This window comes from Chrysochloris asiatica, unplaced genomic scaffold, assembly GCF_000296735.1.
Source record: "Chrysochloris asiatica unplaced genomic scaffold, ChrAsi1.0 scaffold00102, whole genome shotgun sequence".
Taxonomy (NCBI): Eukaryota; Metazoa; Chordata; class Mammalia; order Afrosoricida; family Chrysochloridae; genus Chrysochloris; species Chrysochloris asiatica.
The window spans coordinates 454,771-469,329 of NW_006408620.1; the positions used below are offsets into that span (position 1 = coordinate 454,771).

General features: G+C 40.2%; 1 protein-coding gene across 1 annotated transcript in view; it reads right to left on the reverse strand.

Moving 5' to 3' along the window:
• TNRC6A (trinucleotide repeat containing 6A) overlaps nt 1–14,144 on the reverse strand; it is a 56,515-nt gene extending 42,371 nt beyond the window's left edge. Inside the window, 2 exon segments of the mRNA XM_006867189.1 lie at nt 13,704–14,105; nt 14,108–14,144. Coding sequence (XP_006867251.1) covers nt 13,704–14,105; nt 14,108–14,144 — 439 coding nt within the window.
• Between the last annotated feature and the right edge of the window lie 415 nt (nt 14,145–14,559).

The following is a 14,559-nucleotide window of genomic DNA, read 5'->3' on the forward strand; positions in this document are numbered from 1 at the left end:
AAAAAAAACTAAAGTGAATAGAGAGAAATACTGTTAACTGATGATTCATGGAGGGGATTATAATCAATGTAATAAAACAAGGTAAATGATTTGTTGAATGTAAAACTGATGATATGCCCTGTAAACTTTCACTCAATGAACAATAAAAATCTTTAATAATAAAAAAAAATGTACACTCACACACACAAAAAGAGGGAACCTAGATCCAGAGGGCATGGAGCAAGGTAGAATCTCCACTGAATAGTATCCATCCTGCCTAGTCAGGGCTGATGAAAGGAGATACGGATAGGTCTCTTGCGATACAACAGTGATTAATTGTTATCAGGACTGATTGTAAGGGCTGGAAATGTAAAGGTGGACGTTTTGGGGCAAAGGGAGGGAGTGATTAACCTTGTAGTCTAGGAGCGGAGGTCCCTGGGACCATCAAAGGAGAAGAGCGGAAAACAGAACCCTACCCAGAGAAGCAGTGATGCCAGGGATGGAGGCAGAGATGATGATGGGGGAGATGGAGCAGCTGGGGACTTTGGACCCAGAGAGGGAAAGGGGCGGTATGTGGATGACCAGGGGGGTGGGGGGGGTCAGGCTTGCAGGGTATACACTTTGGTTGATGGATGATGCATGGAAGGGATAATAACCATGGCAAAGAAACGATATACGATGGGATCAATATGAAGCTGATATCCTCCCATGTAAACTATCACATAATTCACAATAAAGCATTAAAAAAAAAAAAAGAGTTAAGGAGAGAGAGAGAGTAAATGAGCCGAGTTCCTCCAACCTGAGCCCCAACACTCACTCCATGTGTGAGCATGGCCAGTGTCCCCTCTGTGTTAAAAGTCAGCATTCTTCATATACCGTGACCCATCAGTGTAAGCCAACTACTGCATATGGTACTCAACTGAAAAAAGAAAAAGGCAATCCATTCCAACACTGAAGGAAAAACTGGCTGAAAAGAACTTTCAAAGAGATAGAGCTATACTGTTTTACGGGCGATTTCAGGGATCGTCAAGAATAATTTTGACCATGTGTGACTCTGGTTTCATGTGAGGGCTTTAGAATCTTACCCCAGAGTTAGAAGAGATTCCACTGGGATACCAACTGGTTACAGCCTACACTGGATATAGTAAAATGAGAACTGGGGTGTGGGATAGTTGTATACATGTTACCCAAACAAACAAACAAACAACAAAAACAACAAACAAAATAATCTATTGAGAAAGATCAAAGGGGCTATATAAGGAAGAGAAAAGACCGGTAACAATTTCAGTGATCTACTAAAGAAACAGCATTAATTATTCAGGAAAAATCTAGACCCATGGACATTAATGTATTTTTCTTAGTCAATGCATATATTGTTAAGTGCTGTTGAATCAGTATGTGGTCACAGTGACCCTGTGTAGACTTCCAAGAAACAGTTCAGAATAGGGTTTGAACTGGTGACCCTGAGTCCAGTGTCGATCCTACAGCGCCACACCAGGAGTTAACTTGTGCTTTCTGCCTTAAAGGCTTTCAATCTAAACAGAAAGGAAAGAGCTTCAGAACAAACGAGAACTTCAGAAGTTTGACGGCATCACCAGGAAGTAGGAGATGGCACCACTGGGATTAAGAGCATAAGAGGCACACTTTCCAATCACCTTAAGTGAGAAAGTTACAAATGTCTCTTTCAGTATTCTCCTTTCTACTTTAGGTGGTATCTCAGTAGCCTCATCTGCATGTAAAAGTTGGACAATGAATAAGGAAGACTGTATAAGAATTGATACAGTTAGGGTACTGCAGAAGAATATTAAAAATACCATGGACTGTCACAACAAAAAAATTTGTGTTGTATAAAGTACAGCCAGGAAGCTCCTTAGACGCCAGAATAGTGACACTTCATTTCATACTTCAGACATATTATTAATAGGGACCAATGCCTGGACAAGGACATCATGCTTGGTAAAGTGGAGGGCCCGTGAAAAAGAGCAAAGGACTCAAGTGTAGTCGTGATTGTGAGGTTGGTGCAGGACCAGACAGTGCTTCACAGGGTCACTATGAGTTGGAAACAACTCAGTGATACCTAACAACAAGTTTAGGTGGTAGAAAACATTTGTCTCAAAAGGTTAGCTAGGAAATACCTTCAGCTTTGCAAGTTAGATGTTGCTGACAACTATTCAGACAATGTGTAAAGGAATGGAAGTGACTGTGTTCTACTAAAACGCCAAGAATGGTTACCAAATGAACTGGTCTAGATGATGACTGCTGCCCTGCAGCTGATTCTGTTCCATGGCAACCCCATGTGTGCAGAGCTAAATTGCTCTATTGTGTTTTCAAGACTGAGACCTTTCAGAATTGGGTTGCCAGGCCTATCTTCTGAGTTGCCTCTGTGTGGGTTTCAATAGACCACCTCTTAGCTTGTAGCCAAGCACTTAGCTGTTTGTGTCACCAAACGTATGCACTGTTCTAGATTAAAGAAGACCAAAGTAATGCCACAACCAAATGCAAGACGGGCTTGTGGTCGGAGAGGTGGGGAGCCAGCTCTAGAATAAGACATTCTTGGGACTGTTGTTTGAGATCAGGCAGCACTGCAAAGAAGAGAGGAAAGCTGAGAAATACCAAGATCAAATCGTCACGAACGGCCTGCAAGACATGAACGAGGAGGAAGAACACAGTGTGATATCAAGGTTCGAGAGGGATGACAGCATGAACAGGGAACCAATCTTCTGAGCAAAAGGAATGCAGAAAGAGAAATTTGACTTGGGACATGTACACTTTGAGGGGCTCCACACCAGCCTAAAACTGGGAGAACTGTGAAACAAAGTCATTAGAGGGAATAAAACCAACCAGGGAGAATGTTAAAAAGAATAGTAAGTAGTGGACAAAACCCTGAGAACAAAAAAATTGAAGAATTGGTCAAAGAAAAGCTCTGCAGAATACAATGGAGGAGCAGAGATGTGACGAGAACCAGATATATGGTAATAATAAAGAGGTCAAGGGATGAAAGAGTTTTATGAAGGAAGTGATCAAAAGTAAAAAATTAGGTATCTATTAAGATAAGAACATGGGAACACTGAATGGTTTAAAATTTAAAAAGGTGTGCGACAAGGTTGTATTCTTTCACCATACTTATTCAACCTGTATGCGAGCAAATCAGCTGAGAAGCTGGGTTCTATGAAGACAAACGTGGCATCAGGACTGGAAGAAGACTCATTAACAACCTGCGATATGCAGATGATACAACCTTGCTTGCTGCAAGTGAAGAGAACTTAAAATACTTACTGATGAACATCAAAGAGTACAGCCTTCGGTATGGATTACATCTCAATGTAACAAAAACAAAAACCCTCACCACTGGACCAATAAACAAAATTTCTTATCAATGGAGAAAAGATTGAAGTTGTTAAGGACTTCATTCTTTTTGGATCAACTATCAATCAACACTCATGGAAGCAGCAGTCAAGAAATCAAATGATGTATTGCATTAGACAAATCTGCTGCACAGACCTTTTTAAAGTGTGGAAGAGCAAAGCTGCCAACTTGAGGACTAAGGTACCCTGATCCAAGCCATGGTATTTTCAATAACCTCATATGCATCCGAAAGCTAGACAGTGAATAAGGAAGACCACAGAAGAATTGATGCTTTCGATTTATGATGTTGGAGAATATTGAAAGTGCCATGGGCCGCAAAAAGAACAAAGAGATCCGTTTTGGAAAAAGTGCAGCCAGAGTGCTCCTTACAGGCCAAGATGGCCAAACTTCGTCTCTCATACTTTGGACATATTGTCAGGAGGTAGCAGTCACTGGAGAAGGAGATCATGTTTGGTAAGGTGGAGGGTCAGAGATAAAGAGGAAGACCCCCAACAAGATGGACTGGCCAAGTGGCAGCATCGATGGACTCAAGTGTGGCAACAGTAGTGAGGTTAGCCCAGGATCGGGCAGTGTTTCGTTCTGCTGTGCATAAGGTCACCATGAGTCGGTACCGACTTGATGGTACCTAACGACGACAAAATTAAAAATGAAAAAAAAAAATTGGGGTTTGACAGATTTTAGTAAGATATTTTTAGTTAAGTGAGAAGGTGTTAGATTATAGAAGACAAATGTAGACAAATACTTCAAGAATTCTGGGCAAAAAGGGAAGTAGAGAAATTTTGTAATAGCCTCAAGGGAATGAAGAGCATTTTTCTAGTCCAAGGGGAAGGTGTAAGTAAGCTGAACACAAGAAGTGGAAATTATGGGTCAGCAAGAATGTGCCACATTGAAAAAACAAGAGTCAAGAACACAACTAGATGGAGAGTAAGTTAATCTTTTAACATACCCAGAGACTTTAATGTTATGGTTTTATTAAGATAGCCTCAATCTTGGTCATTCATTGTTATACCTTAAATGTCCTTAAACTTATTTTTTTTTAAAAGGGAGGAAATATTTGAAATAAAGAATATGAAAACACGCAGGTATCCCCTACCATAAGAAATACATTACAAAGTGTCTTCGAAAGTTCAAGGAAAAATTCTATTATCTTTTTATTTTTCCATAAACTATTTGAAGTCCCCTCAAGTAAGACAGAAAACGATGTATCTCTTCTCTGATTACATCTCATTCCCTCTCCTCCTATCAGTGGTTGACCACCCATGCATATCTTTATATTTTGCTATATTTGAATTCATCCCTATGTAATATACAATGTTGTTTTGCATTCTTTGTATTTTTTTATATAAATGGAATTGTACTATAATAAAACAGAAAGACATTCTTGGTATAACCAGCAGAAATGTGAACATGACATATAAGAAGATATTGTTGAATTGCTGATACAAGGGTAAGCAAAAACCGGATTGCTACTAGGGTGACAATTAACAGAACAGTCTGACTACTGTTGCTAGAGCCCCTTGTCATTTTGGTCTGTATAGAGCTGTCATGTAATGGGGTAACAACAGACTCAGGCAGACTGTAACTGACTCGCTCTCTTTCACATTCTGTGTAAAGGAAGTAGTGATCGTGAACAAGCTCACTCACTACAATCCTGAGAGTGTGCAGGATAAAGACAGCCCCGTCATGACAGAGAAGTAGAAAAGCATTCATGCCACGAAGGCAATGAAGTCACCAGACCATTATCATAGGACCTGTTCTGGATGCCATGCTCTAGAAGACGTGTAGAATTCAACAACAAAAGCTGATTACTACCTCAAATTCTGAACCTTTCACAGTCTGTTCCTTCATATGAAAAGTGTGGAATAAATGGTCATATGTATCTGTGTACAGGATTGTTATTGGAACTTAATGTGGAGTGTACGCCCAGTACTCAACTGCAGTATTAGTTTGCATTGCATGGTCAGTGGTTTCAACCGACCAGCCACTCCTTGGAAATCCTATACAGGGTCACTATGAGTCCGAACACAGCACTCAAGAACACAAATATGGAGTGCTTACGATTATGGACTGAATTGTGCCCCCAGAAAACGTGCGCCAACTTGGCAAGGCGACAATCCTCAGTACCATGTAATTATCCTCCACTGTCATCTGATGTGATTAACCTATAATGTTGTATGAGGGTAAATCAAAATTACTGCGATGAGGGTTTTAGGTCACTATTCATCTATCAGTTTGTTGTACTGTGGTGGGTTGTGTGTTGCTGTGATTCTGGAAGCTATGCCACTGGTATTTTAAATAACAGCAGGGTCATCCACAGTGGACAGGTTTCAGCTGAGTTTCTAAAGGAAAACCGCTGAGTTTCGAACAAAGGAGGAGGAGAGATGGACTACTTCCAAATATTCAGTCAGTGAAAATTTTAAAAATAGCAGTGCAACACTGTCACTGCTAGAATACTGAATATTGAAATACGACGACCACCACCAGAATATTGTCAGGTAGAGTGCTGGAAGCTGAGGTCCTCAGGTTGGAAGGCACTCAAAATACAATCAGGGAAGAGCTGCCTCCTCAAAGTAGAAATCACTGTGATGGCGCAAATGGAGTAGACCTTCCAGGACCTTCATGTGTCGATGCGGCAAAACTCAAAATGAAGAGAAACAGCTATAAGCATCCATTAGTATTTGAATCATGGAATGTATGAAGTATGAAATTTTAAAAATTATAATAAATGAAATGAAATGCATAAACATTGGTATCTCAGGCATCAATGAACTGAAATGGGCTGATATTGGCCATTTTCAATCAGACAATCACATGGTTTAAGCCGAGAATGACAAATTGAAGAGGAAATGCGTCACATTCACCATCAAAAAGAACATATTCAAGGTCTGCCTTAAAGTACAATGCTGTCTGTGATAGGATAATATCCATACACCTATAAGGAAGAATAATTAATACCGCTATTACTCAAAATTATGCACCAACACTAAAGCCAGTGATGATGAAATTGAAAAATTCGATCAAATTTCTTCAGTCTGAAATTGATCAAACATGCAATAAAGATGTGTTGATAATTACTGGCCACTGGAAGGCAAAGGTTGGAAACAAAGAGGAAGGAACAGTAGTTGGAAAATATGGCCTTGGTGAAAGAAACGATGCTAGAGATCGCATGGTAGAATATTGCAATTCTATCATTGCAAATACCTTTTTTAAACAACATAAACGACTACTTACAGACACAGACCTCACCAGATGGAATACACAGAAATCAAACTGACTACATCTGTGTAAAGAGATGGTGGAAAAGCTCCATATCATCAGGCAAAACAGGCCAGGAGCAGACTGAGGAAAGACCATCAATTACTTATATACAAATTCAGGCTGAAGCTGAAGAAAAATTTAAGTCCACGAGAGCCAAAGTATGACCTTGAACATATCCCAGCTGAATTTAGAGATCATCTGAATTAAAGTTTTGATGCATTAGACACTATAGAACCAAAGTCCAGAAGAGTTATGGGATGACATCAAGAACATCATACTGGAAGAAAAAAACGGTCACTGAGAAGAAAAGAAAGAAGTAAAAAACCAAAATGGATGTCCAAAGACTTCTGAAACTTGCTCTCCAGAACAGAGATGCTAAAGCAAATGGAGGAAGGTATAAGAGTTGAAAAGAAAATTTCAAGGTCAGCTCAGAAAGACAAAGTCAAATATTGTAATGAAATGGTCAGAGACCTGGAATTAGAAAACCAAAAGGGAAAAACACACTCAGCATTTCTCAAGATGAGGGAACTGAAGAAAAAATTAAAACCTCAAATGGGCAAAGTGGTATTTTCAGTAACCTCATATGTATGCGAAAGCTGGACAGTGAATAATAAGGAAGACCATAGAAGAATTGATGCATTTGAGTTATGGTGTTGGAGGAGAATACTGAAAGTGCCATGAGCTGCCAAAAGAACCAACAGATCTGTGTCGGAAGAAGTGCAGCCAGAGTGTTCCTTGGAGGCTAAGATGACCAAACTTTGTCTCTCATACTTCAGACATATTGTATGAGAGTCAGATAAAAAGAGGAAGACCCCTAACGAGATGGATTGGCCAAGTGGCAGCATCAATTGGCTCAAGTGTGGCAACAATAGTGAGGTTGGCCCAGGACCAGGCAGTGTTTCATTCTATTGTGAATAGGGTTGCAACGAGTCCGTACCAACTTGATGGCACCTAACAATAATGGGCAAATTACTGAATGATGCAGAAATCATCAAAAGAAGATGGAAGGAATAGAAAGAGTAAGAGTACCAAAGAGAAATGGTCAACTACAGACAGCAAATGATCAAGAGCCAACTGTCCTGAGGGAAGAAGCCCAAGGTGTATTGAAAGCAATGGCAAAGAACAAGGCGCCAGGAATTGACGGAAAACAAATTGAAACCTTTCAACAAAACTGATGAAGCACTGCAGGCACTCACTGATCTATGCCAAGAAATCTGAAAGGCAACTAACTACCTGTCCAACTTAATGGAAGAGATCCATATTTGTTTCAAAAGAAAGGTGACCCAACGGAATATGGAAGTCATCAAACATTATCATTACTATCCCATACAAGTATAATTTTGCTAAAGACAATTCAAAAATGAAGAGGATTTAAAATACTTTCTGACTCCAAGACTGCATGCAGCCTTTCGTATGGGTTGCACCTCAACGTAAAGAGACCAAAATCTTCACTACTGGACCAGTAAAAAACATCAAGATAATTGGAGAAAAGATTGAGGTTGTCAAAGACTTAATTTAGCTCAGTCTGAATGCTGAGCACATAATTTGACAAGCTGGGGTACATGAAGAATAACGTAGTATCAGAAGTGGAGGAAGACTCATTAACCTGTGACATGCAGGTGATACAACCTCACTTGCTGAAAGTGAAGAGGATTAAAAATATTTACTGATGATGATCCAACACCACACATTTGATATGTATGGGCTGCGTCTCGATGTAAAGAAAAACAAAAGTCCTCACCACTGGGCCAATAAACAACATCCACATAAATGGAGAAAAGATTGAGGTTGGCAAAGACTTCAGTTTGCTCTCAAATCAAACATCAACACTCATGGAAGCAGTAGCCAAGAAATCAAACGATGTACTGAATCAGGCAAATATGCTGCACAAGACCTCTTTTAAAGTATTAAGAGCAAAGGTCTTTGAGGTCTAGGGACGTGCCTGACTCAAGCCATGGTATTTTCAATGCCTGCATATGCATAGGAAAGTTGGACAGTGAAGGGAATAGAATAGACGAATCAATGCATCTGAGTGTTGGAGGAGAATACTGAAAGTACATTGGACTGCCAAAAGACCACACAAATCTGTGTTGGAGGAAGGACAGCCTCCAAGGACGCTCCTTGGAAGCGTCTCTCATATTTTGGACATATTATCAGGAGGCACCAGTCCCTGGAGGCTATCTTATTTGGTAAAGTGAGGGTTGAAGAAAAAGAGGAAGACCCCAACAAGATAGACTGGCACAGTGACAGCAGCAATGGGCTCAAACATAGCAAAAATTGTGAGGCTGGTGCAGGACTGGGCAGTGTTTCCTTCTGTTGTGCGTAGGGTTGCTATGAGTCAGTACTAGCTCTACGGCACGTAATAACAAAAAATAACTAAGTCTTCTCTTCACACGTGCACAGGTTTATTCCAAACAATGTGTCTAACATGTCTCAGAGATAGCTGCAGACAAGTTCTCTCATGACTACAGTTGTCTGTCTCTCATTAGGGTGCCTTCTAAAAAAGGTTCAATCAAAACAGTGGCTTCTGAGGGGATCTGCTGAGTCAAATTCAAGGCAAAGACGTCAGCGCAGGTGGCTACGGTGACTATTCTGGGAAATCCCAAGGGTTAATCTTGAGGGATGTGAGATGATTATTGCTGTTAAGGGCCAATGAGTTGAGTCCAACTCATAGCGACCCTGTCACAGGGTTTCTGAGGAGTGGCTGGTGAGTTTTGAACTGCCAACCTTGCAGTTCAGTGCTTATCCTACAGCATGACACCAGGACTCCACATCGAATGATAACGGAGGATAGACTTCTCACAGGACTGCCCTTACTACTTTCAAAGAATGGATGGTGCATTGTCGTGATGGAAAAAAATTCTGGGTGCAATATTCTCACCAATGCAGCTTTCCATTTTCTTAAGAATTCTTCCTGACAATCTTCTGCACAGGATGGTTCCATAAAGTATCATCATCACAGGATGGTGATGGGGGATTATTTGAAAGAAGGTTTAAGAACATGGAAAACTACATTGGTGAGAAAAGTGCACTGGGAATTGTTTTCCATCATGACAAGGCACCCACGTTTTTGAGAGTAGCAAGAAAGGTCCTATGAGCATTTCACTGGGAAGCCTTACCCTATCCAACTTACAGTCCTGATCTTGCCTGATCCAAATTTTTGTTTTCAGAATCCAAAGAACAGTTAAAATGAACTGAGTCCCTCAAGGATGCTAAAAGTGCCATTGTGGCATGGTAGACTTCACGAGCAGACAGTTCTCCAGAGAAAGACTGGAGAAACACAGGCACTCTCTTCAGAAGTATACAGAGCTAGATGGAGAGTGTGTTGAGAGACAGACAGTGGCTTCACATTTCAACATTTCTGTTTAATAAAGATTTGTGTGATTTTATAGCAATACTTTTCATTTAGCCTAGTATTCGTTTAAGGGCAATATTGCTATCATGGTCATGAGACTATGCTTGTTCTTAGGAAATTACCTATGGAAGTACTAAAGGTGAAGTGGCATGGTATTTGCAATTTAACCATCAAGTGGTTCAACAATAAAAATGTGTGTGTGTATATGGAACCACATATGTGTATGAGAAAGAGAGATGTTTATGAAATAAACTGTGAACAACTGTTGGATCTGGGTGGAGGGTATATATGGGTTCCCTGGTCTGTTCTTGTAACTTTTCTGACTCTATCATGCCCATGTCTGTGGCGTAATAAAAAGTGAGAACAGAACACTATGGTACAAAAGAACACTATAGCTGCTAGGCTACCCAATGCCTTATTCCATCGTCAGTGAGCCCCTTAAATTCTACAGTTATTTAGGCAATAACAGAGTTTAAGAAGTCATCTGTAAAAGAGTGATCTCAAAGTAACAGTTAAAGCCATTAGTAAATATTTGATGCACAGGCCCAAACTGGCAGCTCAGGGCTCAGTCTACAGAGTTGTCTGGTTTGACCAGCATAGGGTTCTAAAAAAAATTAAAATGAGGGTATAAGACACATTTACCACACTTCTCATGACTTCTCACTTCACTTACCTGCTGGTTCCAGATGACATTAAGTTTGTGACTCCTGATGTAAAAAATACCTGACCCCATCCCAGTACCCCGCCCAAGTACGTACTACACTCCAGTACCTGCCTGCACTGAATAGATGACAAGTGTATGACAGAAGGGCAGGGAGCCATACTTAGCAGTGCTCATTTTTATCACGAAATTAAGTCAGTTTCTATATGTTACCTTCGTTAGTTTAAATCTACTTTCTCCATTAACTCTGTTCAGGAAATAAAAAAAAGAAAATGCACATACAACGCCAAAAATAGAGTTAAGTCTGTGCTCCTTCAATTCTGAACTGCAGGTTCACAAACACACACAAACAAAGTTTGTGTTTCCGGGCTGCTGCCCATGTTACCATCTAGTCCACAGCTCCTCATCACTCACTATGTTAAATCCTCAAATCCAATCTTTAAAATGAAGGTGACATTATCTAATCTGTAATAGAGGATTCATTGAGCTTACAGTGTGTGGGTCATAGTAGCCATTCCAGAAGGGTTAGCTGCAAAGTCACAATATTAGTAGTAACCTTCCAGGAGTTGGGATAAAAGTCCCTGGGTGGTGCAAATGATTAAGTGCTCAACTACTAGCCGAAAGGTACGTAGTTCAAACCCAGCCAGACACTCTTCAGAAGACAGGCCTGGTGATCTGCTTCTAAAGGGGCACAGCCTTGAAAAGTATATGGAGCACAGTTCTACTCTGCAAACAGAGGGCCCTCAATGAGTTGGAATCAACAGAGAGTACCAACACGAACAGGACAGACCTAACGCCTATAAGAAGGCTTCTCTGACTCCTAATGATTTATATATACTGTGGCTTAAGTTTCTGTTACCATTCCTATTTAACACATGCTGAAGTATTTTAGCATTAATGCGTGATGTCTGCTACCAAGTGGGGGTTCCTAAAATTTCTAAAAAGACAAAAGCACAAATGCGCTTCTTCAGAATCTTGCCCTTCATCATCTGCATTGTCCAGCTCTGAGATTTAATTTCAGATCTCACTGAAGACTGCTGTACGCTCCTGACCTCCATGGGAACTTCCCCCTCCTGTAATGTCCTATTCAAATCAAGCAGTATTATTGTTCTTCTTGAGCCTTGGTGAACGACTCTTCTTCTACCCACATCTCATCTCAATGTACACTGACAGTACTCCCCCCCACCTATATCCATTTTTGAGAAACAAGATTCTTATACCCATTGCATCCATTTCAAAAACTGCTTTGTTTATTCACTTCCCAAACTGAAAAAGCACATTCAACATATTTCCTAAATACTACCCTACTTCTTTGCTTATTTTATAAATTTATCATACTATCATACCATTATTGCTAAGTTCATAGCAGGTACTCAAAGTATTTATTATATAACCATCTCTCCTAACAGTCTAACCACATTTAAAAACTATATTGATGTATGAGTGTGCATCTTTCAGCTTGACTACCTGGTGAACTGCAAACCAAATTACTAATTGCTTACTACTTGGCATTTGAATGAAATTATATGTAAGATGCCAAAACCTAGCAATTCTTCCTGAAAAATGCAGGTCCTTCTGTAAAAGTTAAGGGAAATAGTTTATTCAGTGCCCAAATATTACAAACGAAGCCAGTTGCTTAATGTATTATATACTTAAAAATGCATACATATATGGCATGTACCAGTCTGTGTATCTTACAGATCAGTACAGTGAACTGGAGGAGGTAAGTCATTTGGCCAAGCTTAGACAGGTCATGAAAGTGGCTGGGGGAGTAGGGATCACTCTTAGTCAAAATGATAACTGAACGTTGCATCCTTTCCAATAATTATGCGCTGCTCTAATTACCTATGCTAGACCCCTCACATTAGTGTCCTCTTCCTCCTTACCTAGCACATCCAGGATGCTGCCAAAGCACAGCATGGTGGTTACGAGCATAGCTTTGGAGCCAGAGTGATCTTGAAGCAAGTCCAGGCTCTGCTATTTATTAGCTGTGAAATACCATAATATATTACAATGTACAGAGAAGTTCTCAGCATGTAAGAGTAGAGAGGCAGAAAGAGAGTAACTCTACCCAGAACATTAGGGAAAACCATTCAGATGAGACTCAGACATACGGAGCAAGAAGTAACTTGCCCAAGGTCGAAGTGTTGAAATATGGTACAACTGGGATTTAAAAACTAGGTCCATTTGACTCTAGAAACTTTATTCTCACTATCCTATAACTGCCTCAAAATTTGACTGCCTTCAACTTTCAGCACCTAATGGTGAAATTATAAAAATATTTGGAAAATGGATGGAAGCACAGACCAAACAACTATCTGAAACAATCAGACATTTTGAAACAAACGGCGATTTAAACAGACTAAATTTTCTGCTTCACAATCATTACTGTGGGAGCGGTGGCTCCATATGATAAGCACTGGACTTTGCAGCTCAAGGTCCACAGTTTGAGCCAGACAGCTGCTCCGTGGGAGAAAGACAGGCTTCCTGCTCCCACGAAGAAGCAAAGCCTCAGGAACCCTATACTGGGGTCGCTCTGGGTCAGAACTGACTCAAGCGCACTTAACAATAACAAATCATTACTGAGCTCAGAAAAGTCACTCTGAAGCAAATAAGAAAATGTATTTGCTCTGTTTGAATATCATTCTCATAAGGACAGTCTTTTTATGATATGTGATAACTATGTGATCTAAGGCAAGTTATTTAATGTCTTGGTACCTCAGTTTCTTCCACCGAAAAAGGGAGAACAACTGAATGCTGACCAGGGTTGTTAAAGATTACATGCAGTAATATACATAATTGCTTAGCACATTCACCTGGGGGGTAAAAAGTGTTCAATTTCAGATATAAGCTGCTTATTAAAATGGGTAGAACCTGTAGGAAGAACAGTGATTAATAATTTTTTAAAGTTTAAAAGGATGGGCACATAACTTTTCGGAAACATTTAAAGGTTTCCAACCATTCATGACTCCCTGTTCAAAATTCACATTTTGCAGCCCAGATACTGATAAAAAGCCATGAACTTACTACACTGCTAAAGATTATTAATAAAGTTTGAATCCCGTAAGAAATACCTTCTCTCACCTGACTGGGTTTTGCTGTTCTGCACCTCTCCATTATTTTGTGGCTGTTGATTTGTTAAAGCACTGCTTTCTGACTGGCTGTTTAACACTTTAATAGCAGTTCCCAGGTTTGCTGCTATGACAGGAAAATGCTGAGCCCTCTTTAGAAGCTGTTTATGTTCCTGGTGGCGGAATCGTGGTGGTACTTCACGAGGATATCGAGGCAAGGCCTGTTGTTGTTGTTGTTGTTGTTGTTGTTGCTGTTGCTGCTGCTGCTGCTGCTGATTGTTGGCTGTGGCTCGCTTGGCATTATTGTTAGTGCAGGTTGTTGTGGAAGTGCCGTGATTAGAGTTGGCAGGCTGAGGCTGGCTTACACTGGGCTTTATCTGTTCTGGCACTAATCCCAACAAAAGAAAAGGGGTGTAAAAGTTAGCCAGTAAAGTGTACCTCCATAGGAAGCCATCTAGAGGCAAAGGCACTAGAAATACAATCCGACACGAACAGAAGGTTTCAATGTAAAAGCTTTCAACGTACAGGGAGATCTTCATTCATGTCTCATGTTTTCTCAGGAGTCCTTAGCCTGGATGACAGCTCATGCCAAAGATCTCTTTCTGTATTACTCTGATCAGAGAATAAGCACTGAATATACAACTACTGAACTAACATGGACTCAACAATAATAAACGCGGGAAATCAATTTTTGGCACTTCTAAAAGAATACTCAATTCCCTGGTAACATCCTAACAGTGTTAGCATGTTTCGTCCCTATTTTTCACCTTTGAAAGACAACACAAGAACAAGGGTACAGCAATCTACCAATTCCCTTACAAAAGACACAAAGTTTTGTTGTTGATAACATGTAAAGTCTGAATGAAGTA